This window comes from Gekko japonicus, unplaced genomic scaffold (genome assembly GCF_001447785.1).
Source record: "Gekko japonicus isolate JY-2015 unplaced genomic scaffold, Gekko_japonicus_V1.1 scaffold244, whole genome shotgun sequence".
NCBI classification, from domain to species: domain Eukaryota; kingdom Metazoa; phylum Chordata; class Lepidosauria; order Squamata; family Gekkonidae; genus Gekko; species Gekko japonicus.
In genome coordinates this window covers 32,486-55,721 of record NW_015165838.1, presented here as the reverse complement: position 1 = coordinate 55,721, position 23,236 = coordinate 32,486, and the positions used below count along the sequence as shown (strand labels likewise).

Below are 23,236 nucleotides of genomic sequence, written 5' to 3'. Positions count from 1 at the left end.
TAAGCCATGACCCGAGTCCTTTCAGGTCAGCCATTCACATTAGTCAGACTAAACACTGATGCATATTGTATTGCCATTTTATTAGCACTTGTTTGCACCTGGATCAGCTTGTCTATACAGAAAAATCCAGTTACAAATGATAGCTATAGTACGATGCTAGCACAATATCCAATGATGTGGGTGTAGCTTTAGCAGAGTATTTTAGTTTGAGGAAACCGCAAGAGCAACTATGCCTTCTGGGATGCAATAGATCACATTGATCAAAGTAATTTTAAAAAACTGTGTTGACATGCATTTGTAAGAAATGGAAAATATATATAATGGTACTCTTGATGAATGATTGAGCTTCAACAGCCATACCAGAAAACTGAGTGTAAGTGCTGTTGTTCTGCCACCACACCCAGCAAACTCCAGTGAATGAGGCACTGATTAGTCTATCCAATCATCTGTAAATCAGTGGCTTATTCACACCTGGCAAATATGAGGTGATCCTAGCCCTGGGAGTTCAGGCATTCCTTGTTCTTGGTACTTCCAGTTAAAGGTACTCATGTAGCAAGTGTCGGCAACCGCTAATTCTGTGGAGAGCTGCTGCCAGCCAGAGTACAGGGTTAGATGGCCCAGTGGTCTGATTTAACTAAGGCAGCTCTCTTTACAGGAGATCATCTTCTAACTTTAAAAGTTGGCTCCCATTAAGAAAACATCCACAGCATTACTAGTATTTGGTCATAAGCCATGACCCGAGTCCTTTCAGGTCAGCCATTCACATTAGTCAGACTAAACGCTGATGCATATTGTATTGCCATTTCATTAGCACTTGTTTGCAACTGGATCAGCTTGTCTATACAGAAAAATCCAGTTACAAATGATAGCTATAGTACGATGCTAGCACAATATCCAATGATGTGGGTGTAGCTTTAGCAGAGTATTTTAGTTTGAGGAAACCGCAAGAGCAACTATGCCTTCTGGGATGCAATAGATCACATTGATCAAAGTAATTTAAAAAAAACTGTGTTGACATGCATTTGTAAGAAATGGAAAATATATATAATGGTACTCTTGATGAATGATTGAGCTGAAGTTCATTAAAACAGAGTTTTAATTACTTTGAAGGAATGCTAATCCAACCCACATCTGTCTTAAAGTAACTTTAGATATGAAATTCATCTTCTAAAATATTTAAACATAGGAGGAAAGTACAAATTAAATATATCTAAATGAGACGGCCTCTTCTGTTTTTTAATAGTTATCAATATCTCAATTAGTGTAAGAGACATTTAATAGCTTGCCATGCTGTTTAGATCTTTGTGGAACTGAATGGCTAAATATTTTTCCCTTAAACGCCAAAAAGCATAGCTGGGTGCATCTTAGTCAGGGAAATAATTTCGGCATAGATCTAAGATGGCTGACTTCCTGGAAACCTGTTTGAATTTTTTTAAAGCTCTAAGGTTCTCCTATATAACTGCATCTGCTTACAAATAGTTGGCAGCTGATTCTTTTTTGGGCAACAGAAATCAATTGTTCTAAGTACAAATGAAAGCTTTTTATGGGAAGAGATTTTCCACAGTCAATATGCCGATACTTGCCTGAGGAACGTGGCACATAGACGCCTGTACAATGGAGAATAACTGTCTTTACACACATCCAGCTGTGTATATGTATTGTGAATCTGTCACAAGTTTGATTAATCGTATCGCCACGTAATATTAGAGATGTCAGAAACTCTCTTGGTGCTGAGGAATAATGCTTCAGACATAGTTTGTGTTCAAACACTCTTCCTGCTGTGAATGGTAAGCTTTTTCTTCCCCACATTTGGTACAAATGTTCCCAGAGAGAAAGCTAGGAACTTAAATTGAGATCAAAGGGGAAAAGTAGCTTTTATCGTATGGAAGACCAAGAGAATGAAAGATCCATTTCTGTAGCTAGCTAGCTGCCTGCTTTCGTACTGTGGGATGAATTTACCTGAGACAGGTTTATGGGATCATGACAAAGATGAGTTGTCTAAAGCAAATCTAAACACAATCACATACAAAGGCAAAATTCAGAAGTAGCCTGTTTTACAAAAAAATCAATAAAACAGGCTAAAAACAAATAAAATATTTTCCATAATAAACTTTTCACAGACCAGAGATGTCCCCTAAAATGAGTTCAGTCCTTCAACAGTTAACAGTATGTAGCTAAAACAATTCTGCTTTTAGAGGTCTTTTTGTTCAGGTTATTGGTTGTTGTAAAGCCTCCACTTAGCTGATTAAAATTCACAGGGAGTAAGATTCACAGATACTCACTAAGAAGCGTATTACTCAAGATCTAACCTGAACAATGTCATTCATAAATATAGCAAGTACTCCGAATCAAAACAGAATTATTTATGATAGGAGTGGTTGAAAATCTTCTGAACTGACATTTAACATAGTGTCTCACTGAGTGTCTCCCCCAGGCACAGAGAGGGCAGCAATGGGAAGAAATGACCTATCAAGGACATTGCCAAGCAGAATTCCCATCTTCCTCCCAAACGGGATAATTCCATTCGGTATTTCTGTGCACAATGTTTCCAGTTTCTTCCAGTTATTGCACTGCCTCTTGGTGGTTTTTGGGGGTGCTCTCTGATGCGATCTAAGCACAGCTCTTGTGCGTGTGAGCCATTTCATTATCTGGGGCTGCACCTGCTAGGCTGGAGTAAAGCTTTGCTTGCATACACTGGCAGATGGGGAGGGGATAGAGGGAGAGACTTGTGTTCAGCCTACATTTATCCCGCCCCTGTCATAAAAGCCCATCGTTTGCACAATCTTTTTCTAATATTTTGACGTGCTGTCTTCTGTCCATCTGTTTTGCAGATGGCATGTGTGTGGTCATAAGAATTGGGAAAGGAATCTGGGAATGATTTCTGCACGGAAAATATGTAATGCATACAATAAACCATGTATTACGAAGTGGTTTACACAATTAGAATACAAAGTCATAACAGTAGTACAATACAAAACAGCAAGCAATGCAATAAACTGGGTTACAAAAACTAGAAAAAATATGACAAAGCAGCCTTCCGCAGAATCATTTTTGTCACTCGTTTGTCCCTATGGCTTCAGGGTCCCCTCCCCCCAAATGTGTGTTGGTCTCTCTAGTAGTCCCAGAGGGAGCCAAACACATGTGTAAAGGGGGGGGGGCAAAGCAATAGGGGAAAACAACAGAATAAAATCAGCTGCAGAAACCTGAATAAAAATATTTCAATCTTAGCTAAACACAATCTTAGCTAAATACAACAGGGTACAAGATTTGTGATGGGCAAAATAAAACATAGCCTATCATCTGAAACCATCCTTGTGCCACGAAAATAAGACATATGTGAAATACTTCATGTATGTCTTATTTTGGTGGCACAAGATGGCTTCAGACGATAGGCTATGTTTATTTTGAAATACTTCCAAGGCTTTTTGATTTTGCTCTCTCAACTTTTTGCTAGCCTCAGTCTTTTCTTGTTATCAGTGAACAGAACAGTGGCAACATACATACTTGAAAATGAAACAAAATGTCAATCTTGATAAGGCTTTCTTCAAGCTATCTCTTTAATGCCTTCTCTGCCTGGAGAAACTTAATAATAATGTGTAGGAAGTACAAATTTTGAAACGTCGTTTTGCTCAGTTGGCATCAAGGTGTCAAATTATCTAATATATCTTAAAAATAGCAGGTGAGGAGAAAAAGAAGTCTTGTTTCTGAATTGGTTTGACAGTGATAATTTATCTTGTTTATGAGACTGGCTTTGAAAAAGTGAGAATACTGGAGCACCTAATAGAGTGATTAATGCTTTTGTAAATCAAATCTGCTTTGCTTACTTTAACTTGCTATTGTGTATCTTAATAGGTATATATTTCCAACTGGCACAATTGGACATCTAGGCAGCTCAAGGGAAATTCTGGGTCAAAGGGAAACGAAGGCTCAGTGGAGCTTACCTGCTTCTGTCCAGCTTTGGTTAGTGTCTTCCAGTGGCAGTCAGAGATGCAGGAAACTAAGATCTACATTCCACGGGATAAAAATTAGTATAATAGCTGTATCAGCATATGGTTTCCAGAGGGACTGAGAGCATTTTTTAAAAAAAAGACAGAAAAACATAATACTTAGAGTATGCATGGTGTACTTGTTCACCCCCTCCTTCTCCAAATGGCCTTTGTACATTTGGAGAAATGAGTGAAAGCAAACTTGGTAGCAAGCTGGAAAGCCCTTGCCTCCACAGCCATCATTAGCTAAAGGAACATGCCAAAAGTTTTTCTGTGAACTCATGGGATAAGGTGGGCTGTAGTACTAATCTAATAATGGGAAGAGAGTTGCTGTGATATTTTTGTTTTAGCTGATCCTTACCAACTTAGCTTTAATGTGACCGAGCTGGCAGGCAGTTCCATTGTATGCTTTCATTGGCTTATATTTCTCAAAAGTTGTAGTTCAGCAGCTAGAACTGGAGTAGGAACAACAAAACAGTGGCTTGGGTCCAGTGGTAATTTCTGCTGATGGAAGCGATTTCCATTAACAAAGCAGGACTTCTGCACCTCCCCATTACCCACTGCAGTCCAAAATGCCTCCCCTAAAATGCTGCTCCTGGACAACAGGAGAGGTCTGTGAACAGCATGAAGAGAGAACTGGTGAAAATGGTCTCTGCCGTCCATTCACAGAAGTCTTCTATGGATCATTTATTTAGTTCATTTTACCAAACATATCTCCTGTGCTCAAAACTTTTTAAAAAAGTTTTAAGTCTGTTTGGAGTGCTGTTGTGCTTTCCATTAACTCTTATGTGCGAGGGAGCATGCTCCCTTTGATTATTGCACTTGAGGTTGTACTTTTTCATCCACTGGAGGACTGCATTCTGTCACTCTGTGTCAATTTAATAGAATTACGTAACCCGGGAGCCATTGCCGCCAGTTTAAGAGAAGAAATTCTTTTCTGCCAGAGGAAGCAGAACTTCATTAGTAGCAAATTGCCTGAGCTGCTTATAATTCAGCAGCAAGGTCTCCTGGGCAGCTGTCCAGGAGCTGTTGTCTAGCTCAGCAGTATTGTAGTGTCAGTATTAACACTGCTTTGTTTGCAGCTGGCACTTGACAAATCTTTTGTTTAGAAAGATATTAGAACATAGCGTGTGCAAGGTTGGCATGCCCCATCGCTTACCACAGTTCATATTTATAATGCATTCGTTTGTAGGCCTTGGCATCTGCTCTAATTATATCTGAACTTCTGTTTACCCAGCAGTGGGCTATTCCCTGCCAGAAAGACCATCCCAGACTTTGACAGTTTGTGTTTCTTTCCTGATCGGTTAGTGGAGGCTTCCCTTCATCTGTCATTCTCATAAGTATTTCTTCAAATTAGTTTTTAATTTGTGGATAAATTAGGGAGGCATGAGAGGATTGAGGAAGACAGAATATTTATTTATGTATAATCACTCCACATTTCTCCCCAATAGAGACGCAAAGCAGTTTACAATAGCGTTTTCTCCACCTTCATTTGATCTCCACAACAATAACCTAGTGAGGGAAGTTAGGCTGAGAGAGCAAGCAACTTGGTCATGCACTGAGCTTCCAAGGCAGAGTAAGGAACAGAATCTTGTCTTCTGGTGCAACAACTGTATCCACTATGCAGTGCTGGGATGTATCCTATGAACTATTCCTCTTTCCTTTAACCAAAAGTGTCATATGCCAGTGTCATATGACTCTTTCACTGGCTCTGGCATTAGTAGAACAGAGTTGTTGGATAAAAATTTTGTCACTGCCAATTCTGAGTGTCCAAAATCATGAGTTGCCCCCCGAACACATTGCTGTTGGCTTTAGGATATAACATTAAAAACTTGATGTCATTTTTTATTTTGTATTTTTAACAAGAAAAGGAAGAACAAATACAAAAGACCAACCAAATACAAAAGGAACACTCATTATAAAGTTTCAGAAACACAAAAAGATAAAAGAACATCATTAATGTTATAATTCCATGACTTTATAAATAAATCCCATTTTCCTGTAAATTTATCAGATGTTAAATCTTCTTGATTTGTACTTTAGTAGGTAATTTTAGACATGAGAGCAATGCCCATGCTATCATAATCGACTTATTAATATTGGGAACTTCGATGCCACTCATTATCTTGCAGTAGTTTAGTTTATTCTAAATGCTCTATCTGAGGCAGGTACACAGTCTTTTATATAGCATAATAAAGCAACCACAGGATCAAATAATAAATCATGGCCCATTGATAATAAAATATAGAAAAAGATCAGGTGCAAAAAGGATTCCATTTTGGAATGGTGCCAAAGAACATCTATTATATTTTCCTGACTTGACTGACATGCCCAACAATAATTTGTGGTATCCAAGATACATACAAGATAATCTATATGGAGTTAAGATAACAGCAATACATAGTTGTCACAACATTTTCTCTTAAATCAGTTGAAATAAGTGTTTGATATACCTTTGTCTGAAACCATTCCCCAAACGTCTTTTGATAACTTTACAGATAATGGTTTATTCCAACTTTCATTATTCTAGGATTTTCTCTCTCCATTTTCATCAGTAATTTATAGAACCCTGAAATACAGCCCTTGAGGGAGCCACAACGTATCAGTATTTCAAGCTCTGTTTTATTTCAACTTTCTTATATCCCTTTAACAACTAAGTTATCACATATCTAATTTGTAGAAACTGGAAGGAGGTCTTAAACCATTCATTAGATGACTCTCCTCATCTCTCCCTTATTATAATTGAATAGCAACGTTCTATATTGAACGTTCTAAATTTGCCCCCTTTAGTGTTAGGCCGGAAGAACTGCCACTCAGAAGACACTGGCTGGGTTGACTGGCTGCTTTGTGCAGTCCCACCCAGCGTTCCAAGGTCATTTGCATATGGAAGCTGATTGGACTTCACTCCATTCCCCCCAAACCCCCCCCCCCCCGCAAGGCAGTTGGAATTTTCAGTTGCATAACATACCTCATAGGGGAGAGGAGAATGATGTCAGCTGCTTTGGTTACCACTGCAGGGAAAGGCAGCCCTTTCCCTAGGCAGAGGCTGTGGGGTTTTTTTTGGTAAAACTTAAGACAGACAGGCAGATAAAGGTTGGCTGATGGTAGCCAGGAAAGGACATAGGGTTGCCAACTCCAGAGCAGAGATCAGTTCCTCTGGAGAAAACAGTGGACTCTGTCATTATACCCTGCTGAGGTCACCACAGCAAATTGACACTGTTTGCCCAAAGCCAGAGCACTGCCCCAGAGCCTCCTTCTAGATCTCGTTGTATTGCTTTCACAACGGGCTTTACTGCTAGTAAGGTAATATTTCACCTCTATTCTGCAATTCTATGCCCATATATAAAGGATTGGTCATTTTCTTGTTCTTAAAAGCTGGTCAATGAGGAGAGTCCAGGATTTACATATCTTTTAAATTAATATTGTATCTTTAAATCTTCACTAAAGGAGGGAACCTTGCAGCTAACTTTCCTTTGTTCATACCATAGCAAATCCCTAATTCCAGATTTTAACTTTTTAGAGACAGCTAAAGAATTCTTCCTTTGGGCAAGCCATTCTTTTAAAGAAGTTAACCTTGTTGTTTTGTAATATAGTCTAACTTTTAGTGCTACTAGGCTTCCTTGAGAGATATTTTTATACATAATGTTTGCTGCAACTCTAGGAGCTTTTCATTGCCACATAAAATTTAAAATAATTTGCTGACACTTTCTTGCAGTATCAATCGTCACATGAAGAGAAATATTTCAAAATAAAATAGTTTTTAGGTAATAAAACTATTTTTATGATAGCTAATCTGCCTAACCCTGAAATAGGGATTTAGAGACTCAAAAGGATAATAAGACTCTCAGACTGCATTTTAACATGGTTATAATTTGACATTGCTTTAATTTCTTGAGGGATCCAGATCTCCAGATATTTGATAGGGCTGCTTTAAATTCAACATGTAGTACCTCTGAGAGTTCAGCTTACTGAGGGGATAATAAATGAAAGCTAGTCCCTTTGGATTTTTGAAGATTTATGTTATAACCTGCTGATTTATTAAACACTTGAAGGGTCTGAATAACTTCTTTAGCTAATAAACACAGCTGACTTAAAATTCACACATATATAATCTGCATATAGTGATTTAAAAAAAATTGTAACCAAACTGCATACCTTTAATAGCACTATTATTTCTAATGGCAACAGCAAAGGGAAAAATAGCCAAAGCAAATAGGAAAAAAGCTCATGGGCAACCTTGTCTAGTGCCTCTTTCAATCCATATTCTATCAGACAAGCAACTATTCATTGGGTCGTTTTCTCAAGGTTTATCAATTTTAACCAATTTTAAAATTGGGCTCCTATACTGAAAGACTCCAGTACCTGCCACAAATCATCCCAGTGAATGCGATCAAAGGCATTTTCAGCATCCAGAAACAACAAAGAGAACACATTATGTAATCTTTTTAAAATAGCCTCAGAGATTCTGAAACCTGACAATCTTTTAATTCTTTGGTTAAGAGATTTCTCATTTTTATTTTCTCTATCTACAAACCAAATTCGTCCTTCCATTTGCTTCAAAAATACTTGCTCCAAATTTTGATCACTGTTGAAGGTGCCTTTTGTGTACCAAATACCTTAGGTGTGGCTCCACATAGTAAATTGCTATCCAACCAATACAACATTGCTTAGTCTGTGAGTTCTGCCAAGATGTACATATCAGCAGAACCAAGCAAGTGGAGCCTTTCAGACAATAAAACAGGAAGGGACTCTTGAATCAAGACTCCACATGTTATAGATTCAGGAGATGACAAGTTAGTTATAGAAAACATAAATGTATGGTCTCAAGAGCAGAAACTTGAACTTCGTGTCTTTTGCAGAGGTCTAGAGGCCTTCAACTGTTTCTAAAAATGAGAGAAATCTTAAATGATCCAGTGTATAACAGCAGGAAGGAGCAACCTGCCTGCATTTTTTTTGTGTGAAGCAAGGTCACACTGGAAGTTTTCATGAATTTTTGGAGAAGTTCTCTGGGTTTTTTGAAAGGATTTTAGGTAAGGCTGGCCTACACTAGGTACACTATACAGTGAAGGAATATTCTCATTCTGTGTTCTGAATATTGACATTTTTATGATATATTTATGTTCATTGATTCTCATAAAGATGGCGATATCAGAAAACAGTGGGAGAACATTTTAGTCTTCCTAGATATTGTGTTATGACCTGAAAGTTACCATTGTCCATCAGAATAACTTCATTGGGACACTGTAGTGTGAAACTGCTGAATTAGAATTAATCAAGAAATGTGATTACATTCCTTGAAACTTGAATGAAGATTTGGGATTCCTCAGCCATTGCAAGTGTTAATCAGCTTACCCAACTTCAGAAGACTAGCAATAGACTTTAGTCAATGGAATAGTCAATAGAATAGCAATTACTGCTATTGTAAAAGATCACTGTTCTTCTCATAATTATATGTGAATTCTACATAATAATATCATGCCGTGTATTTGCATTCCATTACTTTTTTGCTCTGCTCTTTTGACTTTTTTACCTGATCTCTTCAGATTGTAGAAGCTAAACGGAATCAGCCCTGGTTAGTACTTGGATATGAGACCATCAAAGAAGTCAGTCCAGTGTTACTATGCAGAGGTGGACAATTGTAAACCACCCCTTTTAGTCTCTTGCCTTGAAAACCCTATAGGGTCACCACCATAAGTTGGCTATGACTTGATGGCACTTTCCTCCACCAATGCAGATTTGTAGCATTTGTTCTACTCCCATCAAAGTTAACAGTTTCAGCCTGGAATTTACTTCTTGCAAAAACACATGGCAGCTGCATCTATTACTGCTCTTAAACAAAGGTTTTTAATTTAGATGAAACTTAAATACTTTTCCAGTCATGCTTATCCAGATATAGCATTTTGTTAATTTGCAAAGTTTTAAAGATATGGAGAGCACATGTATAATAACATCCTGTTTTATGGCTTTTTTTCCAGTTCAAATTTAGAAACTTCTTCCTCAGATGAAGCTTCAAATGTACATATAATAGCTGCTATGTGCCAGAATTATAGTTACATAATCACACCAATCTTGGCCTTAGTGTATCTAAGAAGTAGTTATTAGGAGAGCATAAAAAGCATGCCTAATAAACAAGGGAAAATTTGCAAGCTGTGTTGTTTTATCTTCTCAAGAGTAGTGTGATGCAATAGTTAGGTTGCCTCCAAACAAAATAATAAAAGAGGAACATGTTTTGGGGAAGTTTGTAGGCATATGTTAACATTAGTTTGGCAACAAGCAAAATATTTATATATTTAATTGTATTATATATTTATAATGTCGTTTACTGAGTGTTTGTATTGGGCAACTAGCCTGAAAAAGGCAAGGAGAGCAGATAAAGGTAGGTTGCCTTGTGGGTGGGAAGAAGTAAAGGAAGCAGGAAAAGGGGAGAAGGTGTAGGGGTTGCCCGGGAAGGGAAAGTGGAAATAGTGGGGAAGGACATACAGGGGAAATGAGATGCATCCCACAAGTCCTTTTTGGTTCCCTGCTTGTTCCAGTCCAAGCCCTTGGAAATCAATGAATTTAGCCTAGAGTAACTCTGCATAGGATTGCATTGTTGGGGTTCATTAAAGCTCCTTAAATCCTTTGTCATATTACAACCACTATTTAACTCCCCCCCCCCAAGAAAGCAATTATATCATCCGTCAGGTAAAACTAGTACAAGGATTATTGTCGTTAGTTACAGAGCCTGAAATCAGAGAGCAAGGTTGTGCTGGGATTTGGGACTGTGCAAGAAACACCACATTACAGATGTACAGTTTATTCGCATAACTGTACATAACAAAATGGATCCATCCATCCTGGATCCATTCCAGTCCGGTTTCCACCCTGGCCATGAGACAGAGACCCTACTGGTTGCCTTCATGGATGACCTCTGGAGACATCTGGATCGAGGCGGGTCGGCACTGCTCGTACTTCTGGATTTAATGGCAGTGTTCAACACTGTTGATTATGATCTTATAACCCACCACCTCGCTGATGTAGGAATATGGGGGACTGCCTTACCATGGTTTTCATCCTTTGTCCATGATCAGGGACAGAGAGTGGTGCTTGGTGAGAGGGTCTCTCTGCGATATCAGCTGGAGGTTGCTGCAGGGGGCAATCCTCTCTCTAATGTTATTCAACGTCTACATGTGCCCCCCTCACCCAGTTGGTTTGGAGGTTTGGGCTGGGTTGTCAACAGTATGCTGGTGCACCAGTAAAAAAGAAACAGAGCACATGGTGAGCTGCTGCTAGAAGGTAGGGGATTTTTCTTTCTCCCTTTGCCTTCCTAGCTACTGTGTGGGAGCTGAGAGAGAGTTGGGTTCTTTGTAGCCTGATAGAGAGTGGTTCTGTTTAAGTCTGTGTTTTGGGGGCTGTTGGAGGCTGAGTGAGTTGCTGTGGAGTGCTGTTGATTGCAAGCCCCACCCCCTATTGTGGGTCTTAGCCTGTGGGTCTTAGCCTGTGGATCTTGCTTGGAGGCCTTGTAAGAACCGGAGTAGAGGCCTGCTGCTGAGTTTTGGAGAGAGAACTGCTGGCAAGGTAGCCATTTGGTCAGTCTCAAAGTTTTCAGGATATAGCACCACAACAAGAGTTTACATTGGACTTTGAGGGAAGTTCCTGGAGGGTAGAGGAGGCTGAAGAAGGAAGATGGATAACAAAGGATCTATTCCATTGAGCTGCCAGGGTTGTGCCATGATCATTTTTCTGCCTTGCCAGGAAATGCATTATACATGCTGCAAGTGCAAGCTTATATGAATGCTTGAAGAGAAGGTGGGAGAACTCGAGGCACAAATCTGTACACTGAGGAACATCAGGGAGGCAGAAAGGTTTTTAGACATGATGGAAGAGGGGCTCCTAAGAGAAAGGCAAGAGCTAGCAAATCCTAAGCAAGAGGAAGGAAGTAACAAGGAACAGGTGGATGAGTGGAAGAATGTGACTTTGAGGAGTAAGATAATCAGGAAACACTCAAAGCCAGTGGAGCTGCAAAATCACTACCAGCTGCTTCTGATGGTAGAAGATTAGAATAGCACACTCCAAGATAGAAAGAATGTAACTGACACACAAACACATACGCAGAGAAGGAACCAAGCTATCCCGTGGGAGTTTAAGTCCCATGGCACCTTTAAGATCAACAAAGTTCAATTCTGGTATAAGCTTTTGTGTGCATGCACACTTCAGATATCCCCTCCCTCACAGTGCTATTTGCAATGAAAGTTATGGGTCTCTGAAGGGTTAACTCATTTGAAACTAACATGTGAAATGCTCCTATGGAGACAAGGGAAACAAAATGAGCCTTTTAACATTAAAAGATTTGGTGTTGTTCGGAGCTGTTTATGTTTCTGTTCTGTAACATATCCTTTCAAGCATTTCAGTTGATAATGTGGGGTGATTCAGCTCATGGTTACATGTTAAGATTCTGTAGATGGTTGCTTCTGTTAACTCTTGAACGCATATTGATGTATTAACTGTGAGATTACTGATGATCAGATGGCAAAACAGCATAAATGAGCAAAATATCTGTGTTTGTATGCGTGTGTCTGTAAATGACACTTGCCAGGATGGCCTAACCCATTTGCATTTGTGTTTGAACATTTGTTTGCTCTTAAGTGTTACATATGTTCCACACATCATTGGAGCAGCAATATGTGTGTAAAATGTCAAGATATACCTGTTGGCCCACTGTTATTGGGTACGTAAGGTTGTGCTACTGTTTTTGCAAGAAGATAGCAAGAAACATAAATGTGTAGAACTTGTTCAGGAAAGCTAGGATGTACTTTTCTTGGATAGTCAAGAGCACAGAGAGGCAAAGCAGAAAACTCTGTGGAATGAAAGGAACAGGTTTTGTATGTTACTAGTTTGGATCCATGGATGATTTCTGCAAACGGAAGGCTAAGTGTTTTTCAAGAATCTCCCCTAATGCTTTTCCTGGGGGACACCCCCATGCCCTGAAACAGCATTTTGGGTAGGTATTAGGGGCTACAGCAGGAGGGGTAAGGAGAGAAAGCTGCATTCCACGTATGGAAGTTCCTTCCATGTGCAAAAATTACAAATGGGTCCAAGCTATCATCTTCCCCATATGGTGCCTCGAATTTTTTTCCACTTGCCTGTTATGAATAACCTCTGGCTCATGCTCAAACTATTTTGCAATAAATTAGGGATGTAAAATGATCTTGAATATTTGCTGACTTGAACTTTATTTGAGCAGTTCTTTTATGCTTATGGAAGAAATTGCTGCTGCCAAACACGTTTGATTCAGGGCCAAACCAGAAGTGATGCTGTGGGTTCTGTGAATGGGGCTCTCAGTATTTTTTTCTTTAAGTACCAGGCTTTAAAACACTGGTTCGTATTACGACCATATTATATGTTTGTGTGTGTGTGGGGAGGTGGGGCTCACCCCCCCTTGCCATTTTCCTGACTTGACTTACTGTTTGCCCCAGAGGGGTGAACAGAAAAAGTATTCATATCAGTACCTATATTTTATTTAATTGAGCAAACACTAGCTCTGTGGGACAGGTTCAGATTGTGAAAATGCTACTGAGAGGAGGCTTAACCTATCCTTCACATCATATTATGCACAGTATTTATTTATTTATTTAAAAGATTTACACCCTGCCTTATCTCCAAACTAAATGTGGCTAACAGAACAGCATTTTTAAAGAGAAAAAAATGCTCGGCTCTTTAACGGTTCTTACAGACAAACTGACAGGGGGGAAAAGCCAGATATCAATATTGTTGCATTTTATTCAGTTTTGGGGAATTAATAATTAACATTTGGAATATGAAATGGTGAGGTAATTACAAGTAGTGAAAATGTGTATGGGTATTTTAAATTCTCAGTTGTGCAATACCATGCAAAAGAGCATTGAAAATTTTTTGACTGATTAAATTAAAATATTACAGAAAATGAAATCCCAGAAAATGAAATTCAGCCTTTTTCCACAAAAACTTTTGTTATTGATTGTTCAATGTGATTTTACTCTGATAATTTCTTTTCTTACTGGAATAGAGTATGGAATGTCAATGAAGCTACTGCCCCCAAATAAGTCCATTTCAAAAATTTAAATGATGTGTTTCAGTAATGGAAAGGTTTGTTAAGTTTTCTCTTCCATCCCATTTGCTTAAAGGTGAGATAGCAGACCTGAGGAAGATTGTGTGCAATGAAATGTGAGGGAAAGGGTTTTCATTATGTGAACCGCCGCAAGCACTAAATTAATCTTTTATTTTATAAAAGACCTCTGTAAAATTCAAAATACTGTTTAGTAAGTTCATGATTTTAGTGATAATTCTGTGCAAAACTAGAGCAGGCAACTATTCAGAAACTAGGAAGTAACCTGTAAGATAAAGAATTTAATAACATTCCATTTAAAAACAATACCTATTTTAACTGAATGAATAAAGAAACCTTACTTAGAAATATAAAAGAAATAAAAGGTAAAGGTACTAATTGATCAACCAAGTAACAGGCAGTTGAAGATTACTGTAAAAGTTAAAGGTTACTGTAATTCATTCTAATTCGTGAATCATTAAAATTCTATTGCGAAGCCCATTTTAGGGAAATACGATCTGTGACGTATGTTATGTAGCCTGATTTTTGTTGTTGTTCAGTTGCACAGTTGAGTCCAACTCTTCACGACCCCATGGACCACATCACGCCAGGCCCTCCTGTCTTCTGTCGTGCTCTGGAGTTTGCTTAATTTCATGTCCATTGCCTTGATAACACTGTCTAACCATCTCATCCTTTGCCGTCCCCTTCTTCTTTGACCTTCAATCTTTCCCAGCATCAGGGTCTTCTCCAGTGAGTGCTCCCTTCTCATTTGGTGGCCAAAGTATTTGAGCTTCAGCTTCAGTATCTTTTTCCTCCAGGGAACAGTCGCGGTTGATTTCTTTTAGGATTAGAACATAAGAACATAAGAGACGCCAATGTTGGATCAGGCCAAAGGCCCATCCAGTCCAACACTCTATATCACACAGTGGCCAGAAATACCACTGCCATCAGGAGGTCCACCAGTGGGGCCAAGACATTAGAAGCCCTCCCACTGTTGACCCCCCCAAGCACCAAGAAGACAGAGCATCACTTGCCCCAGAGCCCCTATCTATACCTTGTGGCTAATTGCCACTGATGGACCTCTGCTCCATATGCTTATCTAATTCCCTTTTGAAGCCGTCCATGCTTGTAGCCACCACCACTTCCTGTGGCAGTGAATTCCATGTGTTAATCACTCTTTGGGTGAAGAAGTACTTCCTTTTATCCGTTCTAACCCGACCACTCAGCAATTTCATGGAGTGCCCACGAGTTCTTGTATTGTGAGAAAGGGAGAAAAGTACCTCTTTCTCTACCTGCTCTTTCCCATGCATAATCTTATAAACCTCAATCATGTCACCCCTCAGTCGTCGTTTCTCCAAGCTAAAGAGCCCTAAGCGCCTTAACCGTTCCTCATAGGGAAAGTGTTCCAACCCTTTTATCATTCGAGTTGCTCTTTTCTGCACTTTTTCCAAAGCTATAATATCCTTTTTAAGGTGTGGTGACCAGAACTGCACACAGTATTCCAAATGAGGTCTCACCATTGATTTATATAGGGGCATTATGATATTGGCTGATCTGTTTACAATACCCTTCCTAATAATCCCCAGCATAGCATTGGCCTTCTTTATTGCAGTCACACACTGTCTCGACATTTTCAGTGAGTTATCCACTACAACTCCAAGATCTCTCTCTTGATCAGTCTCTGCCAGTTCAGACCCCATCAACGTGTATTTATAGTTAGGATTTTTGGCTCCAATGTGCATCACCTTGCACTTGGCCACATTGAACCCCATTTGCCATGTTGACGCCCACTTGCCCATCTTTGACAGATCCCTTTGGAGTGCCTCACAATCCTCACTGGTTTTCACCACCCTGAACAACTTTGTATCATCCGCAAATTTAGCCACTTCACTGCTTACTCCCATCTCCAAATCATTAATGAACAAGTTAAAAAGCAGTGGACCAAGTACTGATCCCTGCGGTACCCCACTGCTTACCACCCTCCACTGAGAAAATTGCCCACCTACACTCACTCTCTGTTTTCTATGAACTAGCCAGTTTTTGATCCATAAAAGGACTTGTCCTTCTATCCCATGATTTTTGAGCTTACTTAGGAGCCTTTGATGAGGAACTTTATCAAAAGCTTTCTGGAAGTCAAGGTAAATAATATCTATTGGATCCCCCTTGTCCACATGTTTGTTCACCCCCTCAAAGAACACTAACAGGTTAGTGTTCTCCTCACCTCAATCTGACTCAGGTCTTTCAACACCCCTCCTGAAATCAGCGGTTCTGGAGTGGGCAAGCACTTCTCATCTTCCACAGTGAAGACAGAGGCAAAAAATGCATTTAGCTTCTCAGCCATTTCAGTACTCCTTTTACCCCTTGGTCATCCAGGGGCCCCACTGCCTCCCTGGCTGGTTTCCTGCTTCTAATGTATTTGAAGAAAGTTTATTGTTTGTTTTTACGTTTTTGCTACATGATTGACTGATTTGACTATATATGATTGACTGATTTGATCTCCTTGCAGTCCAGGGCACTCTCAAAAGTCTTCTCCAGCACCATATTTCAAAACAATCTATTCTTTGGTGCTTGCAGCCATACAGTACTACTGGGAATACCATTGCTTTGACCATATGGACTTTTGTTGGCAAGGTGACCTCTCTACTTTTTATTATGCTGTCAAGGTTTGCCATCGCTTTCCTCCCAAGGATCAGGCATCTTTTCATTTCACCATCTGCAGTGATCTTGGATCCCAGGAACGTGAAGTCTGTCACTGCTTCCACTACTTCTCCTTCTATTTGCCAAGGAGTGATGGGGCCGGATGCCATGATCTTAGTTTTTTTTAATGTCGAGTTTCAAGCCGACATTTGCGCTCTCTCCATTTATCTTCAGCAAGAGGCTCTTTAGGTCTTCTTCACTTTCTGCCATTAGAGTGGTATCGTCTGCATATCTGAGGTTGTTGATGTTTTACCCAGCAATTTTAATTCAGGCTTCTGAATCATCCAGGCCAGTATTTTGTGTGATGTACTCTGCATATAAATTAAATAAGCAAGGTGACAATATACATCCTTGTCGTACTCCTTTTCCTATGCTAAACCAATCAGTTGTTCCATATCCTGTTCTAATTGTCGCTTCTTGACCCTTATAGAGGTTTCTCAAGAGACATGTAAGGTGGTCTGGTACTCCCATCTCTTTAAGGACTTGCCATAGTTTGTAATGATCCACACAGGCTTTAGCGTAGTCAATGAAGCAAAAGTAGATGTTTTTCTGGTACTCTCTTGCTTTCTCCATAATCCAGCGAATGTTGGCAATTTGATCTCTGGTTCCTCTACCTCTTTGAAACCCAGCTTGTATTTCTGGCAGTTCTCTATCCACATACTGCTGAAGCAGTAGCCTGATACATCCGAATTAATCAGATCACACATTTCTCTAGTCCTGAAGACTGCATAGTCTTTGATTAAAATGAATCAGGTAGTGTGTGATGTGAACAGCTTCTGCCGGAGATTCTAGGGAGGCACTACCAGCCAGGGTAGAGAACACTGAAATTTGATACCCATGATCTGACATAGTATAAGGCAGCTTCATGTGTTCATGAGCTGCTGTGGCACCATCTTTTTTAATTTGAAAGTTTTTTTCACTCTCATTTCTAGTTCTAGATTTCCTACTAGGAACTGAGAGAGTCAGTGTGTTTTAGAGATCACAGTGTCAAACTAGGATCTGAGAAGCTTGCTGTGTGACTCTGGGCCAGTCACACACATTAAGCTTGACCTCCCTCACGGGGTTGTTGTGAGGATAAAATGAAGGAGAGAAGAATGTGGGCACGAACCGAACTATGAAGGAAAATTCATGACTAATTTTGTACTGTTCATGGTTCGCAAACTGAAGTTCATGATGGGTCTAATGTCACAAACTTCCATGAACTTGTAAAGCTGTTAATGGCGGTTTGTGGCAGTTTGTTTATAGAGCAGAAACTTGGAGTCCCTTTAAACCCCTGCTTTCTGTACACTGCAAAAACATTAGAAACAGCTGAGCAACAGAAACAGCCTGCTCACTGCTGCTCAGCTGTTTTGGACTGTCTTGTGCAGTCTCTTTAAAGTTTAAAGGGTCTGAACAAGACAGCCAAAACCAGCGGCTTTTCAGACTTTCTGCAAACCCCATTTAAAGGAAAAGAGCAAGAGTCCAGTAGCAACTTAAAGACTAACAAAATATGTGGCAGGGTATGAGCTTTTGTGAGTCACTGCTCACTTCTTCAGATACATATTTAAAGGGACTGTAGTTCCTTTCAATGGGGTTTGTGGGACCACAGACCTCCCTGTTTGGTTCATGGTTTGGCCACAAACCATGAATGGACATGAACTACATTTTTCTGGTTCATGCCCATCCCTAGTAAGCCACTTTGGGTCCCCGTGGGGAGAAAAGCAGGATATAAATCAGGTAAATAACTACTGTGCACTCATGCTCACTAAAAGACATTTTAAGCTATTCCTGTTTATTGATGTGTGTACATTTTAAAAACAATTTGTCATCGGTTTTATTTAAGTTTTTCAGTTTTATTGTTCAAGACATTGGTCTAAGAACAGGTGGGAGAAGAAGGAAAATCATTTGTCAAATTAAGACTCTTTAAACCCCTTTTCCATGTATTACTGCATATTTGAAACAGTTATGCACTTCAGTATATGGTAATAAGTCTTATAAATATGTGGAATTAAAAAATCCCAAAGTGTCCCCTGTAAACTTCTTTGTGTTTTTCAGATTTCCCCTGAAAACCTTGTTAAAATGGGGGAAATCCTTTTTCAGGAATGCAAAATGAATTGTAAAAATCTATCATGTTGCTAAGTTCTTGAACATTGGCGGAAATTTTGCTGTTGCTTCATTGGAAGCCTTCTTAAACTATATAGGCCAGTATGTAAGGGAGTTTCACCTAGCCCTGTGCTACAGACATGGATTGCAACCAAGTACCATTGGCAAGGAACATACTGGAGTTCCATCAATCGATAGCATTAACAGAAGTTGCTGGAGAAACAATAGCAGGACTTTCTATAATGTGATGTTGGGCCTTTTTAGCAAGATGCCCTGTTGCATGGGGTAGAGGCAGGATGAGGAGAAGCGGCAGCTCGTACTGGCATATAGTATTGCCTCCAAATTTCCGTCATCTGTCTATATCCCCATTTGTTACAGAACTATAGATTGTACTCATAAATACTCAAGTTTTTTGTCCACAGTCATAAAGATTATCAACTTATTTTCTAAAAAAAAAAGCCACAACAGAATGAGCTAAGACTTGCAGCATGCCAGATTCTGCTCTGCATACCAGATTCCATGCTTTTACGGCAATCTTGTGAACGCATGGAATATGTAGTCCATCAGATTTTGTGTTCCTGTGATGGATGGCTATGCCAAGTGACTTTAGAAGCAGACATGAACACTAAATATGAATACCAATGTGCTGCTCCCCACCATCAAAAGCTATGTATCGTTTCTTCCAGTTTTTTAAAGTCCTTTTTAGTTTGGAGAAATTTAAACTTCAGTGAAATCTGGAGAGGTAGAATGTAATATACAAAAGCCTTGGCCACGCGTCACTGCTTTTTGCCATTTTGGAATGACTGTCCGAGGAGGCTTTACAAGTTATGTGATAATTGCTCTCTTTAAAATAGCTGTCTGCAAAGAAGGATTTTTATAAGCAAAGCAATCTCTTAATGCTCCTCAGACTAGCCAAAGGGATTTTCTTATTAAGGAAATTGTTAGGTGTCTGATGCTCTTTGTCACTTCAGTTCTGTGGTTAGCTTTCTAAGTTTTTTGCTACCATTTCAAGCACCTAGGGAACCAATACTGGGTAATCAGCATGTGACTTGAAGAATAGGACAAAGCAAGTAGGGGATGCTTTTTCTACCTAAATGGATGCTGCAGCACATAAGTTCATTGGGCAACACTGGCCAGGTCCCTAATTCAAGAGCCATATCTCTAGACAGTTCTTCAGAATTAACTCCTATATGACTAATTCCTTCTGCTGTACTCTTCTGCCTTGCACACAGGACTGCTCCTTCCTGGCCAAAGCGGCGCTCAGGGCTTGGTGACTGTAAAACTTCGATGCTCTTGTTTTCTCATTGATGGTTCCGAATGGCAATATAACTTAATATTTATCCAAACAAAATTAAACCTTAAGTTGTGAGGAGGAGGTGCTGTGTCTGTTTATAAAAAACCCTTCAACTTCCTGTTGTCTTAATGTGATGTCCAAAGTACCTGTATATATGAAGATATAGATACTTTATGAATAGCTTAATGTTTTTTTGTGATTTAAAGTTTTTTATTGTTTTAAACATCATTTTCAACAAAATAATCAATTAGCTTAATGTTGTTGTTGTTGTTCGGTCACATAGTCGCATAGTTCGCAACCCCATGAGCCACATCATGCCCGGCTCTCCTTTCTTCCGTCGTGCTCCGGAGATTGCTTAATTTCATGTTCATTGCCTCAATACCACTGTCATCTCATCCTTTGCCATCCCCTTCTTCTTTGACCTTCAGTCTTTCCCAGCTTAATGTACATAATGACAAATATATAGTTTCTATATATCATTAAGATTTAGATGTTAGGTTTTATGGATCAAGATTTTGGATTGTTTAATGTATTTTATATGTATTTTATACGAAGTTGTTGTGCACTGCCCTGAGCCCGCTTGCGGGAAGGGCAGTATAGAAGCTTAATGAAATAATAAATAAACCAATATAAGCATTAATTAGAAATAATGCTTCTGGTGTGCAGAGGCAAGGTGAGCCTAATCTCATGTGATGCTAACACAGGAGAGCCAGTTTGGTGTAGTGGTTAAGTGCATGGACTCTAATCTGGGAGAACCGGGTTTGATTCCCCACTCCTCTACTTGCACCTGCTGATGTGACCTTGGGTCAGTCACAAGCTCTGGCACAGCTGTCCTTGAAAAAGAGCAGTTTGTGTCAGAGTTCTCTCAGCCCCACCCACCTCACAGGGTGTCTGTTATGGGGAGGGGAAGGGAAAGGAGTTTGTAAGCCGCTCTGAGACTCCCAAGTGAAGGGCGGGGTATAAATCCAATCTCCTCCTCCTCCTCCTCCTCCTTCATTAAAAAATACTTTTCCCCATGATGCCCTTAAACATATCACATATATGCAGAAATATCATAGATCTTGGTCCCTTTTGCATTCCTGCTGGATTGAAATAAATAATGTGTTTTATGTGGGCTTTCCTTTGAAGAGTGTTATAGTTTCCATACCATTCCAGAACTCTGCAAATACACTAACGACTGCAGAATGAAGTCATCACATCCTCCATTCTTTAACAGCTTGCATATGAGTAACATATGAGTTTCAAAGTGCTGGTTTTAACCTTCAAATCCCTAAACAGGCTTGGCCCAGGATACCTGACAGAATGTCTATTCCAGTGACTTAAGATCAGTCAGGGAGATCTAGCTCTAGTGAGTGTCCCATTTTATGAACTGCCACACCTTCCTAAAGAGGTCTAACTGGCTACCTTCCTTGTCATTTTTTGAAAACTGACAGCTTCCTTTTTCATGGTGGATTTTGCCAAGTCCACCTTTTAGTGGTGCTGATTGTGTTTAGCATCTGCATGCTGTAGTTTATCCAGTCTTGTTTCCAGTAGTATTGTTTCCTGTGTTTTGTAAACCACTCCAGTGGCTTAATTATATCAAAGTATGGTGAAATAAGTTTTAATATGGGCTAATAGTCACAGTTTCTTTCCCAGATACAGCTCTTCACATCTGGGAAAGCTGTATTGTGAAATAGTAGCATAGAAATGTAGCTCATGAACTAAAATGAAACCAGGAGTTAATGAACCGTAATAAACTATGAAATCTGTGAGTTGTTGCTGCTTTGCAAATTGTGGGCCGAATCCAGCAAAACATAGTTAAATGTGACACTGGAGTTCTATGAGTGAATGCCTCACATTATTTGGCTCTAAAAAGCAGATGAATGGGTCATGGCACTGGGGAAGGAGGAGTTATCCCCCCCATAATATTTCCCTAATTGGCACAGCCTGGATACCTCCCCCCCCAGGACCTATACAACCCAGGCAAATTATTTTTAATTGGGAAATGGCATTGAAGGAGGGTGGAGAATTAAACCCATCCCTTTCCCCCAGTGTACAACACTAACCCAGATTTGGCCTCCACACAGCTGCTTTTTAAGGAAGAGCCAGAATTCCAGTTTGGCCCTAAATCCCACTACAATTAATAATATTTATCAATCCTAAACAGTTCTTCTCAGAAGTAAGTCCCATTTTATTCTAGGGAGATTACTCTAAGAAAAGTGTTCTTAGTGCTACAGCCTTTGTCAAATCCCATTCCATTGCTTTTACTGGGAATAAATCATGGCTAGCTTTGTGTCAGATTGTTTCCTGTGTGTGTGTGTCTGATGTGGATACGGATGTTTAAAAGTGTGTAAAAAGGGACCAGCAAGCCAGATATTCCACTTTAATTGCATCTGTAATGCCTTTGTAGCCTGCAGTTATAAAAGTTATTTATCTGTAAGTGTTGTCTTTGGGCTGAAAGTTAACAGACATGTTCTTGACATTTACACCTCGGCAAGAAAATGTGTCCTCACTGACCTCCTTTTTATTGTTTCAGGCTGGGTTTCCCAATGATGATCATGTCCTGTACCATTGGAATGTGCTACCTCCTTGTTTCCCACGTTGTATTAGGTTGGACCTAAGAATACTCCTATTAATATCATATATTCAACATGTGTGTATATTGAAGACCAAAAGAGACTTTCTTTTTAACCTTTTCTGTATTTTCCAAAGGCTGAATGAAAGCAAAAAAGCAAACTGAAAAACACACACAAAACCCTCCCATATTATCACCCCAATATCGTGCTTCGATTTCAAGTATGGAAACACCACTGCCTGCATGGAAAAGGCATCCTCATGCATTTCAGTAGACGAAGATGATACCCATTTGGTCTAGAACTGCGTCCTACTGAAATTAAATAGATGCCATTGTGAATGGAAGAAAATATATGTTCCTTATCTAGTTGCATATGGAGCTCTTGATCAAGGTGACTGGGTTTAATGACTGGCAATGAAAAGGCTGAGAGACATGATCAAAAACATAACACAGTAGTTTTTGCTGAAAGTTTTACGATTTTAGAGTGCATGGGGGAAACTATGATTTGCCTGTTCTACCAAATGGAAACTGGCATGATGTGGATAAAAACTAGCCTAAAG

General features: G+C 39.6%; 1 protein-coding gene across 1 annotated transcript in view; it reads left to right on the top strand.

The window, feature by feature from the left end:
• The window catches only part of OCA2 (OCA2 melanosomal transmembrane protein), a 205,010-nt gene extending 182,142 nt beyond the window's left edge, over positions 1-22,868 (top strand). Inside the window, exon 26 of the mRNA XM_015410957.1 lies at positions 22,638-22,868. Within this exon, the coding sequence (XP_015266443.1) occupies positions 22,638-22,722 (85 nt within the window). The 3' untranslated portion in view covers positions 22,723-22,868. The remainder of the gene's footprint in view (positions 1-22,637) is intronic.
• Positions 22,869-23,236: the final 368 nt, after the last annotated feature.